Source organism: Trachypithecus francoisi, unplaced genomic scaffold (genome assembly GCF_009764315.1).
Source record: "Trachypithecus francoisi isolate TF-2019V2 unplaced genomic scaffold, Tfra_2.0 Lachesis_group0, whole genome shotgun sequence".
Taxonomy (NCBI): domain Eukaryota; kingdom Metazoa; phylum Chordata; class Mammalia; order Primates; family Cercopithecidae; genus Trachypithecus; species Trachypithecus francoisi.
This window is the reverse complement of record NW_022681453.1, coordinates 142,527,506-142,553,744: the sequence shown is the minus strand read 5'-3', so window position 1 is coordinate 142,553,744 and position 26,239 is coordinate 142,527,506. Positions and strand designations below refer to the sequence as shown.

Genomic DNA, 26,239 nt, shown 5'->3' with positions numbered 1-26,239 from the left:
GTTGATTTCTAAAACTAATCAAATTGTTAAACGTGCTATAAACAGTGTCAAGAAGGATGCGGATTTAGTGCTGAGATTAAAGGGCAGTAACTGCCGTTGAGAGGTGTTTAGCGGTGTCAAGGCCTCTAACTTTGCACTGTTTCTAGAAGAGTGAGTGGACTTGGTGGCAGAAATACCTTTGGGGATAAACTTAGGTTGGGCTGGACTGCCTGAGAACTCTGATCTCTGGGCAGCTTCATCTTGATCTTCTGAACCCCCATGTGGACCCTAAATTTCAAAGGCTAGCCCAAGGAAACCAGTCCTGTGCCCCTACGTTTGTCTGACCCATTCTCTTTTTTTTAGGCAGAGTCTTGCTCTGTCACCCAGGCTGGAGTGCAGTGGTGTGACCTCAGCTCTTAGCTGACTGCAACCTCCACCTCCTGGGTTCAAGTGATTCTCCTGTCTCAGCTTCTTGAGTAGCTGGGATTACAGGTGCCCGCCACCACACCCAACTAATTTTTTGTATTTTTAGTAGAGATGGGGTTTCACCATGTTGGCCAGGCTGGTCTTGAACTCCTGACATCAAGTGATCTGCCTGCCTCGGCCTCCCAAAGTGCTGGGATTACAGGTGTGAGCCACCACTCCCAGCCCCCATTCTTTATTCTCTCTCATTCGCTAAGTTTTTGGTGGGCAGCTTGTACTGCAGGCAGCATAGCCCCATGGTTAAAGGCAATGACCTGGAGTTGGCCTGCGTGGATTTGAATCTGGTTCCCCCACTTACTTTGACCGTGAGCAAGTCACTTCACCTCTTTGTGACCCAGTGGCTCATCTGTAAAGTGGAAGTGGTAAGACTGTCCTCATCGGGGTGTTGTGAGGACAGTGTGAGGTAGTACAGTGCCTGGCAGGTAGTGAGCGCTCTTTAAATGTTTCTTGCAGGGTTCTAGGTCAAGGCAGGCATGCAGGGTTAGAAGAGACACAACACGGGCTGGGCGCGGTGGCTCACGACTGTAATCCCAGCACTTTCGGAGGCCAAGGTGGGCAGCTCATAAGGTCAGGAGTTTGAAACCAGCCTGGCCAATATGGTGAAACCCCATCTCTACTAAAAGTACAAAAAATTAGCCGGGCGTGGTGGCAGATGCCTGTAGTCCCAGCTACTCAGGAGGCTGAGGCAGGAGAATCACTTGAACCCGGGAGGCGGAGGTTGTGGTGAGCTGAGATTGGGCCACCCACTCCAACCTGGGTAATAGAGTAAGACTCTGTCTCAAAAAAAAAAAAAGAGAGAGAGAAAGAGAGAGAAGAAAAGAAGACACAACACTTGTCCAAACAAAGAGATTAGGCTGGGGCCCAGAGATGACTGGTAGGATGCAGCAAGTCACTCATGGAAGGAGTTCCAATGATGTGTGGTGAAGTTGGAAGGACCACAGGCTGGTAGGAATACCAAGGGGAGACTCTGGGCGGAGTCTGGCCCTTCTCAGGCTGCACAGGAGGCCCCATCTATGCTGATGGTATATGCCACTCATGACTGCTAGAAGAGCTCTATGTGCTGCTCCTGCTTTCTTAGCCTTGGAACTGAGAAAGAAGCTGGGAGAGGGGACTGAGTTTTGGGTCAGAGCGTCTGCCCTTGCTTCTCCTGTGAGTGCTAGAGGAAACCTCTTGGGGCTAGTCTCCCCCTCGACTCCTTCACTGCTGCACCTCTCTGAGTCCTACCCAGGCTTTGCCCTAACTTGACTTTCCTTTGTCCCCAGAAGCAGGGGAACAACTACCCAGACCAAAGCCACTACCCCCGGAGTACACACGTGGGTGGTTTGCATTCTTCACACAACATGGGTTTATCTGTCCCCATGTCTACATCTCACTAAACTCCCAGTCAAGAATCTTATCTTACTGCTCTTTCTATTCCCACCACAGCTTCTGGTACATTCCAGGCCCTGCATAAATCTGTGTTGCACCAATCTCAGAAGTCAGCATCTTGTCCAAAGTGGCTTAAGAGCCAGATGTGCCATAAGAATCCACAGCCCATCTGAAGGGGCAAGGCAGATACAGTGAAGTGGGGTACCCATGGGAGCAGCTGCTTGGGGGGGTGCAGACAAGGAGAAGGGCATCAGAAATAAGAACAAAGGCAGAGCCTCAAGACCTTCTCAAGCCAAAGAGCAATCATAGAAAGCCAGAGCCTCAGCAGGAGCAGGGGTGGAGAAAGCTGTGAGAGGCAACAGCCAGCCCAAACCCCTCATTATCCACAGCAGGACCTGAGCACAGTGGGCCCAGGCTACAAAAAAGCAGGCAGATGTTACCTTGACCCTAATTGTCCAAAAAACAAAATAAAAATATCTACTATCAGTCCTCTCTCTACGTAGCTGAGAAACATCAGGTAGGTTCAAACTAGACCCAGAGAACTCCTATAGGGAATATTTTTCCATGGCTTGACCTACAAGACATCCTGTGTTTTAAGTTGAGTCATGTACGATTACCCAGGAACTGAGGAATAACTGATGTGGCCATCTGTGACCACATCTGTAAGCAGTGATGGCTTCAGCTGCCCACAATGTGCAAACCAGGGATGTCTGAGAGTTCAGTTCATGTTCACCAAACAAATCTTGTTTTTAAGTGCTCCACAATGCACCCTCTCCTTTCTTTTTTGATAGCACAATATTACCATGTCATGCCTGATGTTATTACCACTTTCACCAGAAAGCCTGTTTCTCTCTTTGTATAATTTGTAAAGATTCAAGTGGCCCTGCTGATAATGATTATATGAGTTATGATACAGTATTCTACCCATCTATATTATGCTGTTTAGGAAGAGCCTTCTAGCCTACTAGTCTACTGCTTTATACATCCTCTTCTAGCTTTTGGAAACTCTGTTTGCTTTCCTGAATATACCAAACAAACAATTATCTTCAAAACCCGTGGGTTTCTGGGTGATCATGAGTCACATATGAAAAGCAGATGTGCATTTCCAGTGTGTTACACAGGATATTTTGTTAAGCACTCTGGGTAAATGCTGGTTGTAGAAGCAGATACATTGCTCCTTTTTTGGCTTTTATAACCTCCAGAAGCCACCTGGAACCTTAAATAATTATTGGATTTGTTTTTGCTTCTTGTTTTTTGTTGTTGTTGGGTAACTTGTGCCCCATGAATTTGTCCTGCCAGAGCTGACAGGTATTATGGCCTTTGACTTATTCCCATGGAGTCCATTAAGAAAAAAAAAATATCTATAGATACCACAAAAATGGCTAGGGGCCTTTATGAAACATCAGTTAGTAACCTAATCCCTTCAAAGGTCCCCAGTGTGGCTTTTAAAACAGTGTCCGTAACTATTAAATAGTGAAGAGTTTTCTTTTGGTGGGGGGTAGGGGTTAAATATCAGGCTCAAATGTTTTTGTTTGTTTATTTGTTTGTTTCTGAGATGGAGTTTGGCTCCTATTGCCCAGGCTGGAGTGCAGTGGCACCGTCTCGGCTCACCACAACCTCTGCCTCCTGGGTTCAAGTGATTCTCCTGCCTCAGCCTCCCAAGTAGCTGGGATTACAGGCATGCGCCACCACGCCCAGCCAATTTTGTATTTTCAGTAGAGATGGGGTTTCTCTATGTTGGTCAGGCTAGTCTCAAACTCCTGACCTCAGGTGATCTGCCCGCCTCAGCCTCCCAAAGTGCCAGGATTACAGGTGTGAGCCACCATGCCCGGCCTCAAATGTTTTTTATATGAAGGCATCTGCAATGTTGTAGAAAAACTATGGGATTCTTTCAAGGCAGGAAACTGTGTCCAGATCACAGATCTGCCCCTTTATTAGGGAACATTGAGCGGTTAATTTGCAACCGTCTCAGCTGTAAAATAACAATAGTCATTCCTCCTTCCCCCCATGTTGTGAGGGTAAGATAAGGCAACTTGTCAAAGCACACATAACACACTGAATAAAGATCTGTTTTGTCTTCCCATAGATTTATGAATGTTAATAGGTAATTTTACATTTAAAACACCCATCTATGAGAGGTGAGGGCTGCATATTTCCACCTTGTTTTGCCTGCTGAAGCCACATATGAAAACATTCTGTAGGCAGCAGGGAAATTAACTGCGTCTACCCCTCAGGTTCCTCAGGTTATTTTGAGATCCAACCAAAAGAAGTGTGGAAAGAACATGTGTAAAATGACTAATGAATGAGGTGCAAATGCAAAATAGAAAGTGGAGTGAAGGCCAGGTGCAGTGGCTCAAGCCTGTAATCCCAGCACTTTGGGAGGCCGAGACGGGTGGATCATGAGGTCAGGAGATCAAGACCATCCTGGCTAACACAGTGAAACCACGTCTCTACTAAAAAATACAAAAACAAAAACTAGCCGGGCGAGGTGGCAGGCGCCTGTAGTCCCAGCTACTCGGGAGGCTGAGGCAGGAGAATGGTGTAAACCCAGGAGGCGGAGCTTGCAGTGAGCTGAGATCAAGCCACTGCACTCCAGCCTGGGCGACAGAGTGAGATTCCGTCTCAAAAAAAAAAAAAAAAAAAAGAAAGTGGAGTGAAGTGTGATATTACGGGGAGCCTCCTCATAACAGGAGTTCTGTCTTGCCCCCAGAATCAATAAACTGCACTTCTGTTTTAGCTGGGACATGAGGTGTCTCACCACAGTCCACCTGATTATTATACAAAAATTTTCAAAAGAAACATAAACTGTAAAACCACAATAGCATTTTACACCCACTGGAATAGCTAAAACAAGAAAGGCTGAGAACATCAAATAATGGTGAGAATGGAGGGCAACAGAGCTCTTATGGGGTGCTCGTGGGAGTGTCAAATGGTGTGACCACCTGGGAGAGTTGGCTGGCAGATTCTGATGAAGTTAAACTTATACCTACTCTCATAGTCCATTTAGTGTTGCCGTAACAGAATACCTGAGACTAGGTAATTTATAAAGAAAAGAGGTTTATTTGGCTCACGATTCTAGTGACTGGAAAGTCCAAGAAGCATGGCACCAGCATCTGCTCAGCTTCTGATGAGAGCCTCTTGCTGTGCCATAATATAGCAGAGGAGTGGCAAGGGAAGCGGGCACATGTGAAAAAGATGAAAACATGAGAGGCAGCCTAGCTTTATAGCAGCCCACTCTTGTGAAAACTAATCCACTCCCATGGAACTAACCTAGTCTTGTGAGAAAGAGATTAATCTATTTTAACAACCTAATCACCTCTTAAAGGCACCACCTCCCAACATTGCCCCATTGGGGACCAACCACACCTCAATATGAATTTGGGTGGGGAAAAGCCATATTCAAAGCATAGTGCCTACCTATGACCCACCTAGGTATTTACTCAAGAGAAAGGAAACTATGTGTCTACTCAAACACTTGTAAAAGGATATTCATAGCAGTCTTATCCATAAAAGTCAAAAACTGAAAACAATCTAAATCATCAATAGAAGAATGGATAAACAAATGTGATACGCTCATTCATGGAGTACTACTCAGGAATAACAAGGGAAACGGTGACCAATATCCAGAACAACATGGATGAACCCTAAAAACATTCTGCAGAGAGAAAAAAAGCCATAGACAAAAGAGTATGTACTGTACAATTCCATTTCTGTGAAGTTCCAGGGCAGCCAGAATCTGCAGTGATAGAAATGAGAAAACGCTTGCCTTTTAGGGGATGGGAAGTTGGGGGAAACTGACTAGAAAAGAGCACAAAGAAAACTCTCAGATGATAAGAATGTTCTAGATCTTTCTTTGGGTGATTGATACAATGGATATTACAAAATTGTACAAACTCATCACACTGAACACTTAAGATCTGTGTATTTTATTATGTGTAAATTATTTGTAAAAAAAAAAAAAAAAAAAAATTCCAGGTGTGGTGGTTCATGCCTGTAATCCCAACACTTTGGGAGGCCGAGGCAGGCACATTTGGTTGAGCTCAAAGGAGTTTGAGACAAGCGTGGGCAACATGGCAAAACCCTGTCTCTACAAAAAATAGCTGGGTGTGGTGGCATGCGCTACTAGGGAGTGGTCCCAGCTACTTGGGAGACTGAGGTGGGAGAATCACTCGAGCCCAGGAGGCGGAGGCCGCAGTGAGCCATGAACTCCAGCCTGGGTGACAGAGTTGACAGAGTGAAAATGTCTCAAAATAATAATAATAATTTTTTTTTTTTTTTAGTAGAGACAGGGTTTCACCATACTGGCCAGGTTGGTCCCGAATTCCTAACCTCAAGTGATCTGCCTACCTCAGCCTCCCAAAGTGCTGGGATTACAGGCATGAGCCACTATGCACAGCAAATAGTTTTTTTTTTTTTAAATCAAGGGAAGATATTGAAAGGAAAGGTTAAGATGGTATGTTTGGATGTTGGGTACTACCCACTAGCTAGCTGTGTAAGTTTGGGCAAATTACTTAACCTTTCTAAGCTTTAAATTTGTATTTTATAAAATGAAGATATGCCAGGCATGGTGGCTCATGCCTGTAATCCCAGCACTTTGGGAGGCCGAGGCGGCGGATCACCTGAAGTCAGGAGTTCAAAGCCAACCTGGCCAACATGGTGAAACCCTGTCTCTACAAAAGTACAAAACTTAGCCAGGCATGATGGTGAGTGCCTCTAATCACAGCTACTCGGGAGGCTGAGGCGGGGGGTCACTTGAACCTGGGAGGCAGAGGTTGCAGTGAGCCGAGATCGCGCCACTGCACCCCAGCCTGGGTGACAGAGCAAGACTCCATCTCAAAAAAAAAAAAAAAATTAAGATAATAAAAACAGTATTACCTAATGCAAATTTAAATTGCAACCTTCTCTAAGGAAAAGTCTATTTATTGTGTGTACCAACACTGGAGCATAGTGTTGAAAGTAGAAACAGGCCCTCTGTACATATTTGATGAACGGTTGTTGAACAAAAGCAAGCATCACCACATTTTTTTTCTTTTTTTTTGAGATGGAGTCTCGCTCTGTCACCCAGGCTGAAGTACAATGGCGTGGTCTCAGCTCACTGCAACCTCCGCCTCCCAGGTTCAAGTGATTCTCCTGCCTCAGCCTCCTGAGTAGCTGGGATTACAGGCATGTGCCACCACGCCCAGCTGATTTTGTATTTTTGGTAGAGACGGGGTTTCTCCATGTTGGCCAGGCTAATCTCAAACTCCTGACCTCAGGTTCTGCCCACCTCAGCCTCCCAAAGTGCTAGGATTACAGACATGAACCACTGCACCCGGCACATGACCACATTTAATACACTTCTACAGCACATCAAGGAACAGCTTCACTATCGTCTTGAAACTGGATGGCAGTTGGCAGAGTTTTTCCATGAGTGTGTCATCTATAAGTGAGCTGCATGAAGCCAGTCCCAGGGCCCACACAATTTCTTGTCTCCTCAGTGCAGCCACCAGGCTAGAGGAGAGGCAGTTGGGTCTAAGGAAGCAGTGAGCATCGTAGAAAGAGCACAGGCTTTGTAATCAGGAAGATGTCGACTTCAATGCCAGTCTCACCACTTCCTCGCCTTAGTTTCTCTGTCTGCGAAATGGTAGTGATAATGCCTAGTATGCTAGATTGCATTTTTGTTCTAAAATATTCACCACCCCTCCTGAGGGAGGATTAGACTTGATACTGCATTGATCACAGCCTTGGCCAGGTGAGTTTGCTTTGGCCAATGAGATGTGAACAGAGGTGAGCCTGCCACTTCTGAGAGAAGCCTCAGCACTCATCATGTGGTTCACGTTTTCAAACTCTTGTCACAAGACTGCTGTGTCACAAATAGAGGCTTCTTCAACTTGGATCTGGAATTCAGAAGACGTAAGCCAGAGCTGCAGCCAACTCACAATGAATATGTAAAGTGAACAAGAAATAAACTGTTGTTATTCTAACCATTCCGATTTGGGGATCATTTGTTGTTGCAGCATAATTTAGCCTCAGCTGATTTACACACTCCCTCTCAAGCATATCATGAGGATGAACAGCCTAACATTGTAATTGATCCTCTACCATATACCAGTTATGTGGAGCCATGTAGTTCACATTCTGGTGGGAAAGATGAACAAGTAAAAGGAAAATCATGACTTCCCATTAAAGATGGCTTTACCCCCTTCATACACCCTACAATAATGGGTTTTCTTAGAACATTTTTAAAGCGTTTTAAAACATTTTTAAGGTACAGTTTTTTTTATATTTTTAAAAGCATAAAATTCAAGGAAAAAGAGAAATGGAAAGGAAACAATATAACATTTCATAAAGTAGAAAGGTGATAACTGATCCAGCAGACGTGAAAGGGCAGCAGTGGGAAAAACCAAGAAGAAATCTGCTTTATCCTGCAAAGCCTCAAGAATTGGCAGCAAGTCTCCTCCAGAACTGGGGGCAAATGTGGGGCTAAGGTGGGAAGAGCCACTGGAGCGCCAGATGGTCTCCTTGACAACAAGCAGCCAAACGACTATTCTTCCCTTAGCTGACAGAAGAGAGACGTTTCTTTTCCTGAGATGAGAGTCCCTGAACCAAAGATCCCAGTCACATTGAAGGTGGAGGTACTAAGCTGATCACGGGGGATTGAGTAAAATTGAAGTACTGAGCATGAGGCTTCATCCTTCACCCCTGGTACCCATGGGTATGTTTCTTCCCTTTGGTAGAGAATGACTTCTTCTCTGAGGGCATCTGACCAACCTAAGAGAAAAGACCCAAAGATATTGATGTTCTGGGCTCCCCAGGAAGCAATCTGGCCATATCACTCTATTGAGAAGCCCAGTCAACAAGCAGAGCTATTCCAAATAGCATTAGTGCCTCACTTTAAATAAGAGCAGTGTATAGATCCCCAGACATCTGATGAAGGCTAATGAAAAATACAAAGACTAAAACAAACGAATAGAAGAAAAGCCACTTGCAGGAAACAGAGACTATAGGGGGAGAAAAAACTAAAACAAAATCAGCTATCAAGACTCTCAAGTTAAGAAGAAGAGATGCTGCATTTATGTAAAAGGAACAGGTTGTAATTTTTTAAAAGGGCTTGCAGGAGAAAGCTCCTTTTTAATCTCCAAGAGTTCAAATCTCCAAGGAACTCTTGGAGATTAAAAATATGTTAGCGGAAATGAAAGAGTCAAAAGGGCTGAAAGATAAAGATGAGGATATCTCCTAGAAAGTGGAGTGAAGAAAAAGCCAACAAGATAGGAAGGAAGAGAAAATATAAAACTCAAGGACCAGTCAAGGAGGCCCAATATCCAAATAGTTGGAGTTTTAGACAGAAAAAATAGAAGGAAGGGAATCATCACAAAGTATTTCAGGAACATTTGCCAGGACTGATGGATATCAGTTGCCAACTGGAAGGGACCACCAAATGCAATGGATGTAAGCAGACCCACACTAAGGCACAGTTTTGTAAAATTTCCAAATATCAGGGACACAGAGACCCCACAAGCTTCTAGAGAAGAGGTAAAAAAGTTTTATACAGAGGAAGAAGAAACCACATGGCAATAAACTTTATCAGCAACACTGAGAATTACAAAACAATGGAGCAAGATCTTCAAAGTTTTGAAGGAATATTATTTCCAACCTAGAATTTTATACCAAGCCAAACAATTAAGTGTGAAGGTGGAATAAAGACATTTTTAGACCTACAAGATCTAAAAATTTTACTCCCATATATACTTTCTCAAGAAGCACCTGAAGGCTGTAATCCACCTAAAAAGAAAGTAAAAATTTTTAAAAAAAAGAAAGAAAAGATGAATCCAGGAAGTCCAGGATCTAGTCCAAGGGAGAAGCAAAGGGAATCCATGATGACAGTGAAAGAGATCGAGGACCACACCTGGGCACCAGGCGTCAAGAGCAGCCCCTTTAGATTAGAGCGTTGAAAAGGCTCTGGAGAGATTTCTTCAGAAATTGAGGAAGTACCTAATGTTTTCAAATTTATTGAAAGGTGATTTATTCAAGTGGGAGAGAGTTTGAGTATCAAATTACTGATAAGTATATAGAAACTAAGGAAATGATTAAAATGACAATAATTCACTCCAGGGAACACAAAATTTTATGCAGAAAGGAAAAATAATTATAGTATGCAATATAGTATGACTACCTAAACACTGTTAGTATTATTACATAGTCACGATTACACAAACACAGAATGAAGATCTAGCTGAAAATATGACGCTATCAGGAAGATGGGGAAATGGGAATGGGAACTGTGTGGTGTGAGTGTTCGCTAGTCTGTGCTGTGTTGTGGGGGTGTGGGGTGTGGAGGGGGTGTGGGGTAAGGAGGAGAAATCCACATCTTCCTGAGTAGGAAGCCTGAAACTGAAAGATCCATAGGCAGCAGTGGAACAGAGCGTGTTTTATTGTGGTTATCCCAGGCTCCTCCCCTGGGGTAACCACAGTCACGGATTTGTCATATTTCTCTCCAGATCTTTTTCCTCTTCATCTGCATACATAAGTCTGTACATATAAATAGCTGTTTTGTTTCACAGATAGGAGGCTAAAGCAGGAGAATCGCTTGAACCTGGGAGGTTGAGGCCGCAGTGAGCCATGATCAAGCCACCGCACTCCAGTCTGGGTGACAGGGTGGGACTTTGTCCCCCAAAATAATAATAATAATAATAAAGGCTGAGTATCTCTGCTTTAAAGTATGTGCATGCATGGCTTTGGTAAGATGGAAATGAGGGAAGAGCGGGTGGGGAGACTACTGCATTGTGTGGCTGGGTCTTGGTAAAGGTAAGCTGGGACTGCAGAAGCAGAGGGGCTCCTAACACAGTTTTGGGGTGGGGAGGTGTCCTGGAGGTAACAATGAAGGTGAGTTTTGAAAGACGGTAGAAATGAGCTAGATGTGGGGCTAGGTGATTGAAAAGCTGACTATTTTCTAAATCGAATTATATTTTAAGTTGGCAGCATTAGAATATATACTTCAGCTCTAGACATGGCATCTCTCTAATTAAAGCACTATTGGGTATGATGTCAAAATTTACATGGAAAATAGTAAGAACTACAGCAGGTAATTAACAGATATGACAGCCGTAAAACATTTTCCTAATTGTGCTTCTAATATGACACCGAGCTTTCCTGCAGCCGGTTCAAAAGGAGCGATTCCATCAATTATATGGTTCCTGTTACAAGGAAGAAGGAAGTTTAGTAGGCCTCTTTGGAAACAGAGATTTCTCAGCTAGAATTGGACTCCTTCACTGACGCTGATGGGTGATATTGCCAACACCCTTGAATTGCAAAGTTAGCACCACTTTGCACAGGTGCCTTCCTAATCTGATGCTTTTTTTTTTTTTTTTTTTTTTTTAAACAAAAGAATGAATGAAATTCAAAAGCAACTCAGTAGAAGTTGATCCCCAGGCATCTGTGATATAGGGCTTTCTAGGGATAACATTAAAAAGTGAAATGACTCTTTTATAAACCAAGCTGGTAATCTATTCTAAAGAGTTGAAAAGGTATCCCTATTCTTTTTTCTTTCTTTCTTTCTTTTTCTTTTCTTTTCTTTCTTTCTTTTATTTTTTCTTAGACAGAGTCTTGCTCTGTTGCCCAGGCTGGAGTGAAATGGCATGATCCCGGCTCACTGCAACCTCCACCTCCTGGATTCAACTGATTCTTGTGCCTCAGCCTCCCAAGTAGCTGGGATTACAGGCACCCGCCACCATGCCTGGCTAATTTTTATATTTTAGTAGAGACAAGGTTTCACCATGTTGGCCAGACTGGTCTGCAACTCCTGACCTCAAGCAATCCACCTGCCTCAGCCTCTCAAAGTGCTGGGATTACAGGTGTGAGCCACCATGCCTGGCACTATTCATTTATTTCTAATGGCAAAATTATAGAAATCACCTAAATGACCAATAATCTGGCAGTTTTCCAAATGATACAAGAAATAGGTAAATATGTTCTTGTTAGAAATTTAAATATTATAGGCAAAGCTAAAATCCTCCTTGACAACCCAGTCTGTCTTCACTCCCAGGCTCCCCACCTGGGGTAACCACAGTCACAGATTTGTCATATTTCTCTCCAGATGTTTTTTCTCTTCACCTGCATACATAAGTCTGTACACATAAATAGCTATTTTTGTTTCACAGAGAGATTTTACCATCTGCATTGTATCATACTCTACATATTATCTACAACTTGCTGTTTTGCTCAATATTATATTTAGGTTTTCAAATCTCTCTCTTTTTTTTTTTTTTTTTTTTTTTTTTGAGACGGAGTCTTACTCTGTCACTAGGCTGGAGTGCAGTGGCTCAATCCGGCTCACAGCAACCTCCGCCTCCTGGGTTCAAGCGATTCTCCTGTCTCAGCCTCCCAAGTAGCTGGGATTACAGGCATGTGCCACCACACCTGGCTAATTTTTGTATTTTTAGTAAAGATGGGGTTTCAGCATGTTACCCAGGCTGATCTTGAACTCCTGACCTCAGGTGATCGCCCGCCTCAGCCTCCCAAAGTACTAGGATTACAACTGTGAACCACTGTGCCTGGCCTCCCTCATTCTTTTTAACAGCTGCGTAATATTCCATTTGTGAATGTCCCCATAGTTTCTCTATTCCAGTATAAGGTGGTCTTGTTTTCCACAATCACAGTGCTGCAGTTAAACGTGGGCACACGTGGCCATGTCACACTGTTTGGTTCCCAGAAGGGACAAGAGTTCGTTCTTTTACTAATTCCTATGTTTCTGTAACAGGCTGTTCCAGGCTCCCACTGGCCGGATACAAAAGGGCCTGTTTCCTGTAGCCTCCCCGGCTTTCAGTATTGCCAGACATCTACATTTCCCCCAGATCTGAGGAGTGGGATACAGTAACACTTCGTTTTAACTTGCATTTTCTGATTACAAGTGACATTAAGAACTTTCTATATTTTAAATATTTGGTCATTTTATGTCTCCTTTTCCAAGAGCTGCTCAATCCTTCTATATTGCAAACACTTTCTCCCGATGTGTCCCTTGTCCTTTAACCTTATTTGTAGCACCTATCATCAGACAGATATTTTAATCTTTTTTCACTTTTATAGTTTGTGTTTATTCCACATTTATGATGATTTTCTCTTTGTTTTTATTGCAGTGAAGTCCATTATTTTTCTTTTTAATTTTATTTTATAGTTATTGTAATGTTGCCTTAATAATACGTTTTTCCAGCATTATCCATCCATGACCTGATATGCCATTTTCTTCCTCAGGAGAGGTTTTCTACCAATTTTAGCCATTTCCTGTGGTTGCTGCTGATCCATGCTTCATACCAGTTTTCTGTTTGTGGTTTCAGATAAAATCTACGTGGTTGACTTGAGTAATGAGCGAGCCACGTCACTTACCATCGAGCCACGGCCCATCAAACAGAGCCGCAAGTTTGTCCCTGGCTGTTTCGTGTGTCTAGAATCTCGGACCTGCAGCACCAACCTCACCCTGACATCTGGCTCCAAACACAAAATCTCCTTCCTTTGTGATAATCTGACACGTCTGTGGATGAATGTGGAAAAAAACATAAGTACGCCCCTGAATTAGTGCATTCGTCCCGGGCTGTGGACAGCTCTTCTCTCCCTGCCTTGCCTTAGTGGGGTTCCCTCGGTACACTGTAAATCATATGATCAAAAAGGCCCATCTGGCCGGGCACGATGGCTCACGCCTGTAATCCCAGCACTTTGGGAGGCTGAGGCTGGTGGATTACTTGAGGTCAGGAGTTCAAGACCAGCTGGCCAACATGGTGAAACCCCTTCTCTACTAAAAATACAAAAATTAGCTGGGCGTAGTGGCAGGCGCATGTAATCTCAGCTGCTCAGGAGGCTGAAGCAAGAGAATCGCCTGAACCTGGGAGGCAGAGGTTGCAGTGAGCCGAGATTGCACCACTGCACTCTACCATGGGCAACAGAGTAAGACTCAAAAAAAAAAAAAAACCACCCACAGTGCAGGTGAGCAAGGGTGACCAAGAGGCAAGCAGAGTGAGTGTCAATACATCCCTTTGGAACCAGCCTCAGGTGGAGCCTGCGGCCCTCAGAAATGTGTCACACTGCCCCATTTTCAGGCTTATGTCTCTCTGCCCAGCCTTCCAATCTTCCTCTTGTGAGATCCTCTCCTCTTTTGCTCAGATTTCCCCAGCCTCTCCCATCCCCATCCCCCCACACCCCACACCCCCACTTCCATACTAACTGTCCTCTTGTCTTCTCTCACACAAGACTGCGATTCCTGAGGTCAAGAACTTTGGCTCGTTCTGTTTTTCATCCAGGTAGCCCCTACCGGTGCTGGACATGCACTAGTCACTTAAAAAATGTTTGATCAGCCAGGCTCAGTGGCTCACGCCTGTAATCCCAGCACTTTGGGAGGCCAAGGCAGGCAGATAACCTGAGGTCAGGAGTTCCAGACCAACCTGCCCAACATGGCGAAACCCCATCTCTACTAAAAATACAAAAAATTAGCCAGGCATGGTGGTGGGTGCCTGTAATCCCAGCTACTCGGGAGGCTGAGGCAGGAGAGTCGGTTGAACCTGGGAGGTGGAGGTTGCAGTGAGCCAAGATTGCACAACTTCACTCCAGCCTGGGCAGCAGAGCCAGACTCCGTCTCAAAAAAAAAAAAAAAAAAAAAGTGTTTGATGACTGAAGGCCAGTAAACCAAGAGCCACCTCCCTGCTGGGCTGCCGTGACTTCTGATATGGGCTCTTAGCATCTCTACAAATGCGGGAACTAAGGCCACAAGAGGCAAAGTAACCTGCCCGAGAACACCCTGTTAGGAAGTGGCAGAGTCAGAAGACGAACTGACATCTCCCCAACACCACTCACAGCTCCAACCACTGCCCAGAACTGCCTCCTGGGCAACATGTCTGGGTGGAGTGAAACCTGTGCCCTGCCCCATGACACTTAGCATCTAAGACACAGATACACAGAAGGAAGAACTTAAGCAAAAAAGGAGAGGAAATTTCGACCCTGAGTACTACCCAGAAGTTTGTTTGCCAGCTTAGTAAACAGTAAGAATGTGAGAGAGCAGAGGGACCGCTAGAAAAGGTACACAGAGGAGCCGGAAGTGGAGGACAAGGTGGGAAAAGAGAGATGGAAGGGAAACGCAGGGCAGCATGCAGACCCCCAACCTCGGGCTGACGGGAGAGCTGGGGAGGGTGCACTTCTGGTCTCCTGTGTCCATGGCTAGCATGCCCCACTTCTTCCAGGCTGCACAGACCACCGGTACTGCCAAAGGAAGTCCTACTCACTCCAGGTGCCCAGTGACATCCTCCACCTGCCTGTGGAGCTGCATGACTTCTCCTGGAAGTTGCTGGTGCCCAAAGACAGGCTCAGCCTGGTGCTGGTGCCAGCCCAGAAGCTGCAGCAGCATACGCATGAGAAGCCGTGCAACACCAGCTTCAGCTACCTCGTAGCCAGTGCCATACCCAGCCAGGACCTGTACTTCGGCTCTTTCTGCCCGGGAGGCTCTATCGAGCAGATCCAGGTGAAGCAGAACATCTCGGTGACCCTTCGCACCTTTGCCCCCAGCTTCCGACAAGAGGCTTCCAGGCAGGGCCTGACAGTGTCCTTTATACCTTATTTCAAAGGTAAGGGGGGTCTCCCCTATCTCCATGTCCCCTTAGTTTAAGTGTTCATTTTATTTTAGTTTTGTGATCACCTTAATTAAGTTACGAGTTTGGAGAGAAGGAATAGCTCAGTATGCTGGTCCTTGCACAAGAAATTTGAAAGATAGTGAGTCCTAATCCTGACTTTACCATTAACCTAGCATGGAAAATTCCTGAGATTAGAAATAAAAAATGTTTCTGACAGTGGGAGGCGATGGTTGGTAGGCAGCAAAACACATAATCAGGTTTGAGTCTTTTTTGGAAGTAGGCAGGACATAAATGAGAAATAGCCAAATATTCCCCAGTCCCGGATTTTTAAGGTAGTGACATAAAAATCCTTAGGCAGACATTTTTATGACTCTGCTTTTACAATTCAGAATGCAGTGCAGAGAGCCCAGGAGGAAGAGCGTTGGGAGGGAGGTGAGTCTCCGGAGCCAGAGTCCAGCAGCACAACTGAGCAGATGCGACCCTCCTGGGAGGCTGGCATGTGGTCTCCATGTTCTGAGGCAATAAATGAGGTCCAAATGGCTCACAACGTGACTTCTACATGGTTGACTTTAAAAGTCACAGTCACCATTACAAGTTGCTCCAAGCACGTTAAGTTAGAGGCCATTTTAAAATTGACCAAGACCTTCGTTTGGTGTTTATTTCATACTCTTACTCTCTGAGGTGTGAGTGGGAGGGAGAAGAATCTTTGGTCCTAAGGTCAAAGTGGGTCCAGGCTGCCTGATATCTCCAAGGTTACCAGAGAAACTCCTTCCAAGGAGTCTTTGCAAATAAGACACATTCTCATCAGTGTGGAATATGTGGGTTTTATCTCTCCTGAAGGTAAGGAAGGGATTAGTTGACATGTCAGGCGCTCTTTCAGCTTTGCAGTTCTAGAACTCTTCCCAGAACCTGAAGATATTTGAATCTCTGAAACAGAAATCAGTCTATACCAGCCCCACCCTGGAGCAAGGCAGTAGATGAACGTAGTAGCTACGTTGAGAGCATTTCTGAAGGGAAGCTGAGATAACCACCAGTTTGGGAAACTAGCCTGGTTTTTGTTTGCCTGTTTTGTTTTTTTTCAAAAGTCCTGAGTACCTGCTCTGACTGAGACTGATCCAGCACTGACCAATACAGTGGTGCTAGCCACATGTAACTATTTGAATTTAAATTAATATGAGGCTGGGCACAGTGGCTTTTGCCTGTAATCCCAGATCTTTGGGAGGCCAAGGCAGGCAGATCACTTGAGCTCAGGAGTTCGAGACCAGCCTGGCCAACATGGTGAAACTCCATCTCTACTAAAAGTACATAAAATTAGCCGGGCATGGTGGCTCATGCCTGTAGTCTTAGCTACTCAGGAGGCTGAGGCTGGAGAATTGCTTGAACCTGAGAGGTGGAGGTTGCAGTGAGCTGAGATTGTGCCACTGCACTCTAGCCTGGGCAAGAGAGTGAGACTCCATCTCAAAAATAACTAATAATAATACATTAACATGAAACAAATTTAAAATGCAGTTCTTGTAGCTGGTGGCTACCCTATCAGACGGTGCAGATCCAGAAGATTTCCATCATCGCAGAAAGTTGTTAGACAGCACCAGTCTGGACAGTTGGACTTCATCTCCCCCACCGCTCCCTTTCCTCTCCATGTTGACTGAATGAAACATCTGTCTGGATCTCCCTCCCTTTCCTGCAGAGGAAGGCGTTTTCACGGTGACCCCCGACACAAAAAGCAAGGTCTACCTGAGGACCCCCAACTGGGATCGGGGCCTACCATCCCTCACCTCGGTGTCCTGGAACATCAGCGTGCCCAGAGACCAGGTGGCCTGCCTGACTTTCTTTAAGGAGCGGACCGGCGTGGTATGCCAGACAGGGCGTGCATTCATGATCATCCAGGAGCAGCGGACCCGGGCTGAGGAGATCTTCAGTCTGGACGAGGATGCGCTCCCCAAGCCGAGCTTCCACCATCACAGCTTCTGGGTCAACATCTCTAACTGCAGCCCCGCGAACGGCAAGCAGCTAGACCTGCTCTTCTGGGTGACACTTACCCCAAGGACTGTGGGTAAGGGCCTTCAGGGTCTTTGGGATGGTGATAAACAGAAAATTGTCAGCTGGAGGATAGGGAGCAAGCCTGGAGACAAGTCAGAAACACAGATTGAGCCCTGACTGTCCATGTATCAGTCAGCTATTGCATCAATAGTGCTGAGTAGCAAACCATCCCAGAACATAGTGGCTTAATAGCAGCCATCTGTTATTGCTCCAATGTTGGCTGGGCCCAATTTTGGTCTGAGCTGGACTTATCTGGGCGCTGTCATTCATGCACCTGCTGGCAGCTGCAGGTTGGCTAGAGGACTTTGCTGATCTTAGCTTGGTGCTTTCAAAAAGCTGAGGCTCAGCTAAGATCATCTGAGACAACTGAGATTACTTGGCTTGATACTACATGGTCTCTTATCCTTCAGCCTGGGCTGTTTTCATGGCAGAGGCAGAGAGATCCACAAGAGACTGGAGGAGGCCTATAAGGTCTTTTGATACTTTTAGGTTAGGAACTCACGCCATCCCTTTGACTGCATTCTTTTGGCCAGCCTAGATTTTTTTTAGTCAATCTGCCAGCATCCTTTACCATTCATCTCTCTTTTGCATAGGGGAAGTCTCTCCACACCTGTGGTCTTCCTCATCCACAGAGAGTAGATAATAGCCACCTCATAAAAGTATCATGGGATTCAGTGTTGTGAATTAAAATATGGGGACCTGAAAAGTCTGACAGGTACATAGTTTTTTATTTTGTCTCAGTGAAATGTTGGAATCCATGAAATACCCTCCATGGGAGGCCTGGGAGCCAGGATGATGAGTTTGCCTTTGTTCCTCAAAGTCGTGGGCACCACTGAAGGGTATCAAGCAAGGGAATGCAGGTGTGGCAAGACAGGCTGTGGTGGGGCCGTGTCTGCCCTTTACTCGGTGAAGGCACAGAGCATCACAGTGTCAGAACCAGAAGGGACCGTGGAGGCTGCTTTTTTCCCTTTTCCTTTCTGGGGGTCAGTGTGATTGAGGGTCCATCCAAGCCGCACAACTGGTTAGCCTCAAAAGAACTGGTGGGAGCCAAATGCCACAAGTGAAAACCTCTCCACACTCACAGGTTACCTCCTGGGTTTTTTTCGTCTCTTAGATTCACTTTCTGTCATTTCTTTCCATTCCTCTTTCCTTTGGATCTCACCTTTTGCTCTCTTGGTGAACAGGCAAGACATTCTAAATATCTGTTTGGTACAGGGTTCCCCCTCTGATTTATTTTCTTTTTCGTTTGTGACGCTGCAGGAAAAGGGCAGCACAAAGGAAACAACCCTCCCTTTAGCTGCCTCGCTTCTGACTTTTGACTCCCTGCTTTCTCCTATCTTCCTCTGCTCTTCTCTTCTCCAAGACAGACGGTGGCAATCGGTGGAGCACACCTGCTGTAGGCCAGGAGTAGCCTTTGGAGTCGGTCTGGTGGGTCCCTCAGTTTGTTTCAGTTGTTAATTGCTATAAACGAACTACCACAACATTTGGTGGCTTAGGCAATAGCCATTTTGTTTACCCACAATTTGTGGATCAGGAATTCAGACAGGGCATAGCAGTGTGTCTTATCTGTGCTCCAGGATATCTGGGGCCCCAACCAGAAGCCTTGAACAAATAGAGAGGATGGCTTGGAGAATTCAACTGGAGACATATGTCTAGGGCCTTTGGTTCTCACTGGATTGGTTTTTTCCCCAGTGGGGTCTGTACATGGCTAGCTTGGGCTTCCTCACAGCATGGTGGTCTCAGCAGAGTCAGACTTCTTACATAGTAGCTGGCTTTCTCTCAGAGAGAAAGTGCAAGCTGACATTCTCTTAAAAGTTAGGCCCAGAACTGGCACAGTTGCCTTCTATTGGCTGACCCAGATCCAAAAGGACAGGAAATAAGCACTTCGTGATGTGAGGAGCCCCAAATGCACACAAGGAGCCACATGTGTGGCGTTCCACCTTCGGAAAGATGACAGCTGCTTTTGGAGATGCCTCAAGTTCATTGTAGAGCTAACCCCAGCTGCCTTTTCATCTGTCTCTTTATGTCTCTGCTCACAGACTTGACTGTCATCCTCATCACAGTGGTAGGAGGTGGAGCCTTACTGCTGTCTGCCCTTGGACTCATCGTTTGCTGTGTGAAAAAGAAGTAGGTGGAATCTCTTACTCTCTTTATCTGATTTGACGCCTCCTCAGATCACACAGACTGGGTGGATTGTTAATTATTGACTTTGTTTTCTTGCTTCCCATTTTTTCCCCCAAAGATCAATGTTAAACAGTATTGCCAGATGTGAGTCATGCTTTCAGGAGAAAAAAAAATCCCATGCCTGGAGGTGAGGCGGGGATAAAAAACACATGTGACATTTTCACCTGTAGTTCATGGTGCAGCTGCCTCAGCACAAGTCCCCTGCGAGCAGTGTGCTGTTTGCTCAGTAGATTGATCAAACAGGGGTGATCTTGGCAAGAAAATGCTCACTAGGCTCTGCCAGACTGTGCCTCTGAAACCACTCCCTCCATCCCCTTAAGGAGAATGAATGTGTGTTGTCCCAGCTTGTTCTCCTGCAGTTTCTTAAGCAAACTGCTTTATCCTTGTCTATTGGGCTGCAGGTATATTACAGACGCCAGGCCTGTGGCCAAGAGGAAGGAAGGCCCAGTTAACTGCTTCAGTCTCTCTTTCCATCCCCTCAGGAGGACAACTTCTGTTTTATTTATTATATTTTATTATATATACATATATAATTTATTATAAGCTCTATGGCCAGTGGCGTGATCTCAGTTCACTGCAGCCTCCACCTCCTGGGTTCAAATGATTCTCCTTCCTCAGCCTCCCAAGTAGCTGGGACTATAGGCACACACCACCACGCCCAGCTAATTTTTTTGTATTTTTTTGTAGAGACAGGATTTCAACTTGTTGACCAGGTTAGTCTTGAACTTCTGACCTCAAGTGATCCACTGCCTTGGCCTCCCAAAGTGTTGGGATTACAGGCATGAACCACCGCACCAGGCCAAGCTTCTATTTTATAAAAGGAAAATGTTGACCTTTTTAAACAGAGTCCATGCTGCCACCAAACTGTATAAACTCTGCTCATATTTCTGACTAAAGTCATGGGAGAGAGAGTTATTTTCCTTAGCATGATTTCACTTTCCAAAAAGCCAACCTCAAAAAATTCTTTTTTTTTTTTTTTTAAGACAGAGTCTCACTCTGTCGCCAGGCTGGAGTGCAGTGGCACGATCTCAGCTCACTGCAACCTCCGCCTCCTGGGTTCAAGCGATTCCCCTGCCTCAGCCTCCCAAGTAGCTGGGATTACAGGCACCTGCCACCATGCCCAGCTAATTTTTGTTTGTGTGTGTGTGTGTGTGTGTTTTTTTAGTAGAGACGGCATTTCACCATGTTGACGAGGATGGTCTCAATCTCTTGACCTTGTGATCTGCCCACCTCAGCCTCCCAAAGTGCTGGGATTACAGGCGTGAGCCACCATGCCTGGCCAAAAAATTCTTTTTTAAAAATTAACTGTGGACCTGAGCAAACAACTGAAATTCCTGGTCTATAATAAGAGTGTCTACAAATGTCTGTTCTGATGAGGAAGGACTGGCTTGCAGGAGGTCTTTTCTCCGTGAGAAGTGGCTATACCCATAACACATGGGGAAAAAGGACTGTTTTTAACGAAGCATCATGTTACTATTTCTCTCAGGGAATTTTCCCATCTGGGGTGCATGGAATAGCCCACCCAGTTAGGGAAGCGTGGCATTAGCACTGGGCCCCAGCTTCCTTATCAGGAGGGAATTGGACAAGGAAAGAGATCCAGCACTTGCCTCATCTTGAAATAGCTCCAGTTTAAGCCTGAGAATCATCAGCCCAGCCTTGCTACAGGCCTTGCTTGTGTGAGGCTGCTGGCTGGCAGGTTTGCATAAGGCCTATCCATGCCCAAGCTGGTGTAGGAGGACGGACAGGTTGTATAGTGAGAATGAGGAGAGACAATGCTATCCAACTTGTTCTCTAAGTGGGTACTTCCTGAGTGTCTCCTGGGCACTAGGATTCATTGAGGTACTGGGGACAGTGATGAGCAAGACAATCTCTTCTATGGGGGTGGGGGGACTGAAGAGACAGGCAAATAAACAGTCGGTTTCAGGACAGCATGAGAAGAGTTTTAGTGGGGACAAACATTACAGAGCTTCAGGCAGGAGCCTTAGGAACCCATCATCCTGGCCAGGGGCTTAGTGTTACAAGCTAAAGGTACCAGGTTTATTTTTATCTCAGCAAACTACAGAGAGCCTGTCCACAACCATGAACTGCCAGCCTGTGCCTTATATGGTCCATTACGCTAATTGAGCTAATGTCCTCCGTTTGCATCACTGCTCAGCTAAAAAGTCAGCATTCCTTGCTGTTTGGTTCTTGAAGATGGAGAGCAAAGCTTTGTTTTCTGTGGCAGCAAGCGCTAATGCCCATGCAGGTCCAAGTACCAAAGAACATTAAAATCCAAATGCTAATGGTGTTACTGAAGAACTCTGGCATTGCAGCCTGAATTTTGTCTTCTTTTTAGCTCTTTCCTTTGTTGGGGGTGACTGCTGAGGCACTGGGTCTCGCTGCTAATACTGAGTTTTCCTCTCCCCAACTCATGCTGAAAACTATGATACAACCTGGACTCCTGAGTCTCTTGTGTCACCATTTAGAATCTAGATGGTCAGGGCTTTTCCCAGGCAAAAGAGAGAGAAAGCATGAGCTACGAGAAAGTGCTAAGATTGTGGGAAAGTTGACCTGGGCATGACTGAGCCTGATGTGGTTGAGATGTGCTGGGACACTGCCTATTTCTGGTAGAAAGGAGGGGAAAGGGATTGTCAGATGTTTCCACCATTGATACCACATATCTATCAAAAATGAATTGAGCACAGATAGTGTTAGAGGTGCCCTCTCTAAACCACTCTTCTGCCACCTGTGATCTCTGTTTCCACTTGGAAAACTGGAGACAAAATCAGGTCCCTTCTAAATGTTCACTGAGGACAGAGTTTCAGTTTCAAATGCTGAGCAATTTGAGGGATTTGGGGAAGACATGGTCAGAACCCTAAAGAATCCAAGCTCTAGCAGGGCCATAGCAATGGTACCCATCTGAGATTCTTTCCTTTCTGACTTGTCTTGTTCCTTTTCCAAATAGGAAAAAGAAGACAAACAAGGGCCCCGCTGTGGGTGTCTATAATGGCAACATCAATACCGAGATGCCAAGACAGCCAAAAAAGTTTCAGAAAGGGCGAAAGGACAACGATTCCCACGTATATGCAGTCATCGAGGATACCATGGTGTATGGGCATCTGCTACAGGATTCTGGCGGGTCCTTCCTGCAGCCCGAGGTGGACACCTACCGGCCGTTCCAGGGCACCATGGGGGTCTGCCCTCCCTCCCCACCCACCGTATGCTCCAGGGCCCCAACTGCAAAGTTAGCCGCTGAGGAGCTGCCTCCTTGCTCCCCTCCTGAGTCCGAGAGTGAACTGTACACCTTCTCCCACCCCAACAATGGGGATGTAAACAGCAAGGACACAGACATTCCCTTGCTGAACACTCAGGAGCCTGTGGAGCCAGCAGAATAACTTGATCCCTTCCAGGGAATTTGCTGAGTTTCATAAAGCAGGGCACTGAGACACCCGTCCGTGTTCCTAACCAGAAATCCTAAAGAAGAGGAATTATACAGAAGGAACAGCAGGAGATTTTCCTGGACACCACCAACTTCACATGGCTCAGTGGACTCATTCTAAGCACAAGACATTGAAAATGATGAATTCTCATCTGGATACAGTCATGACAGCTCATGTCCTTCTCAACTCAGGCTGTGTGGTTAGCCAGCCTGTAATGAGAAGAGAGAGGCCTGAGTCACCTAGCATAGGGTTGTAGCAAGCCCTGGATTCAGAGTGTTAAACAGAGACTTGCCCTCTTCAGGACAACAGTTCCAATTCCAAGGAGCCTGCCTGAGATCCCTACTCTCACTGGGGTCCCCAGGATGAAAATGACAATGTGCCTTTTTATTATTATTTATTTGGTGGTCCTGTGCATTTAAGAGATCAAATGTATAACCACCTAGCTTTTTTCACCTGACTTAGTAACAACTCATGCTAACTGGTTTGGATGTCTTCATTGTGACTTCTGCCAACCACTAGATAAACGTGTGCCAGTCCCCCGGGAGGTGGGAATAATTTATAATCTGTTCAGCCAGAAAAGGGTGTGTGTGTTTGAGCAGCATTGACACATATCTGCTTTGATACAAGACTTCCTGATTCTCTAGGTCGGCTTGTGGTTATCCCATTGTGGAAATTCATCTTGAATCCCATTGTCCTGTAGTCCTAGCAATTAGAGAAATTTCTTTAAGTTTCCATGTGCGGTTCTCCCAGCTGCAGCAATACTTTGACATTTAAAGAAAAAATTAGAGAATATTCTCGTCCTCTAAAAATGTTTAAATATATACCAGACAGTGGCCCCCTGCATTAGTTGTCTGTTGCCACTGCAACCCATTACTTGGTAACTTAAAAACAACACATTATCTTATAGTCCTGGGGATCAGAATTCTAAAATGGATGTCCCTGAATGAAAATCAAGGTGTCAGCAGAGCTGTGCTCCTTCTGAAGGCTCTAGGGAGAAGCCGGTTCCTTGCCGTTTCCAGCTTCTAGAAACTGGCTACATTCCCAGGCTCCAGTGGCTGGTCAAGCTTTTCTCACATGTCTTCACTGTGTCACTGACCCTCCCATTTCCCTCTTTGACTTACAAAGCCCACCAGGAAGATCCAGGATAATCTCTCCATCTCAAGATCCTTCCTCACACTGGAAGAGCCTTTTACCATGCAAGACAACACAGCCACAGATGGGGATTAGGACCAGGACATCTTTGGGGTGCTGTTATTCTGCCTGCCACACCTTCCTGCCACTGACTCCCACAGGAGAGGCTACAAAATGATCTGGCCCACAGGGATGTTCTGTTTATCTTGCAGAATCTAACACTTAAAATTAAAAATTTCCCATAACAATCCAGATCAGAAGAACTGGCCATTCTGGGGCTCCCATTCTCACCCAGCAACAACTGGCCGGAGCTGGGCACCAGCTCTGCCTTTAGATTGGGTGTGTACTTCACCAGGTCACCACAGCCCGCACTACTCCCTGTCACCTCCCACAGTGAGGCTGAGTGTGTGTTTCTACTGATCAATGCCCCTGCAGGTTGCATTTCTTGTAATGAAAAGGAACCACTGGCATGAATGTCTGATCAGGTGAGTAGACCATGAGACCAATGTGTGCTCACATTCCTCTTTTTTCTTTAATTTGAGACAGGGTCTCATTCTGTTGCCTAGGGGGTAGTGCAGTGGCGCAATCTCAGCTCACTGCAACCTCTGCCTCCTGGGCTCAAGTGATTCTCCCACTTCAGCCTCCCAAGTAGCTGGGATCACAGGCGCAAACCACCATTCCCAACTAATTTTGTAATTTTTGTAGAGACGGGGTTTCACCATGTTGCCCAGGCTGGTCTCAAACCCCTGGGCTCCTGCCTTGGCCTCCCAAAGTGCTGGGATTACAGATGTAATTTCAGGGTCACTGGAAACAGTGAAGTGCGTTTGTTGAAGCCTCCTACATCCTGCCCCACACCCTCATTTACACCAATTATCTGCCCAGTGCCTGTGGACTTTTGCTTTGCCACCCCTGCTCCAATCTGGAAGGAGAGGGATTGTGCTATAGCTTGTCAGCACAGTCCCAAGTTCAACATTTCTGTGGCAAAAACTTCCTTCAAAAAATAAATGTACTTCATTGTATTCAATGAATTCACCTTGGAAACGCACCGCCTCAACTTGTTCACATGGCATGAATGAAAGGAATTTTATAATCTCCTAAATGGTGTGTACTGCAAGACCTCTTGAACACTTCCCAGAGGGCAGGATATTTAAATTATGCCCTTGGCGTTGCCTATAGCACCTTTCCCTTCTGAAAGTCTGGTTCCTGCCCAGTGACCCTTGTCTTTGTGAGCCCAGGTGCTGACCCTCCATAAAGGGCCAAAGGAGGGCTGCAGCTTCCTTCCCACACCAAAGAGTCCTTATTTGAATTCACTATGTGGAGCCCTGGCCCTCCATTCTCGACTTTCCCCAGCCTCCTAGCCCCTTCCGAGCAGGACTAGGTGCCCTGCATTCCACCCAAGGTGGGGTTGGCCTTCTTTGGGCTGGCTACTTGTCACCATCACCGACATCACTGTTGCCTGCAAGGACATCACATGGCCATTTTCCTTCAACTGAGGGCTCAAAACTCCTGGACAAGTTGCTGGCTCCTGAGACCAGTATTTTCTGAAGCTGTGCCTCAGTGAAGGGGCCCAGCCTGAGGAACCCTGGCTCTTTTCTTTAAAGCCCAGGCCCTACTTATATAAAACATTTCAGGGTCACTGGAAACAGTGAAGTGCGTTTGTTGAAGCCTCCTACATGCCAGCCCAGTGCCCATCTGTGTGGTCTGCCATGCCCACATGGAAGGCCAGCGCATGCAGGACTGGTCTCCAATGCTGTGGTCATTGCACAGAAGGGAAAGGTCTCAAAGAAGAGTCAGCTGAGACAAGCACAAGCCCACCAGACATGGCCTTGGTAAACATTAGAGGACTGGTGTGTGTGGATCTGCAGTGCTTCACTGGAAATAATTTATTCATTGCAGATACTTTTTAGTGGCATTTTATTCATTTCCTATGCTTTTTTAAATAAACAAATGTACCAAAAAACAAGTATCAAGCTGTTCAAGTGCTTCGGCTGCTTGTCCCCTGGTTCAGTAGAGGCCCCAGTTTCCCAGTTGTTGACTGTGACAGGCTCA

At 45.8% G+C, this 26,239-nt stretch overlaps 1 protein-coding gene across 2 annotated transcripts in view; it reads left to right on the top strand.

Annotated features, from left to right (window-relative positions):
* Positions 1-26,150, top strand: part of CDCP1 (CUB domain containing protein 1) — a 61,976-nt gene extending 35,826 nt beyond the window's left edge. For both annotated transcript variants that reach the window (XM_033212316.1, XM_033212317.1), the window contains 5 exons: positions 13,140-13,361; positions 15,030-15,410; positions 17,104-17,469; positions 19,496-19,583; positions 22,585-26,150. In XM_033212316.1, coding sequence (XP_033068207.1) covers positions 13,140-13,361; positions 15,030-15,410; positions 17,104-17,469; positions 19,496-19,583; positions 22,585-23,014 — 1,487 coding nt within the window. In that variant the 3' untranslated portion in view covers positions 23,015-26,150. The remainder of the gene's footprint in view (positions 1-13,139; positions 13,362-15,029; positions 15,411-17,103; positions 17,470-19,495; positions 19,584-22,584) is intronic.
* Positions 26,151-26,239: the final 89 nt, after the last annotated feature.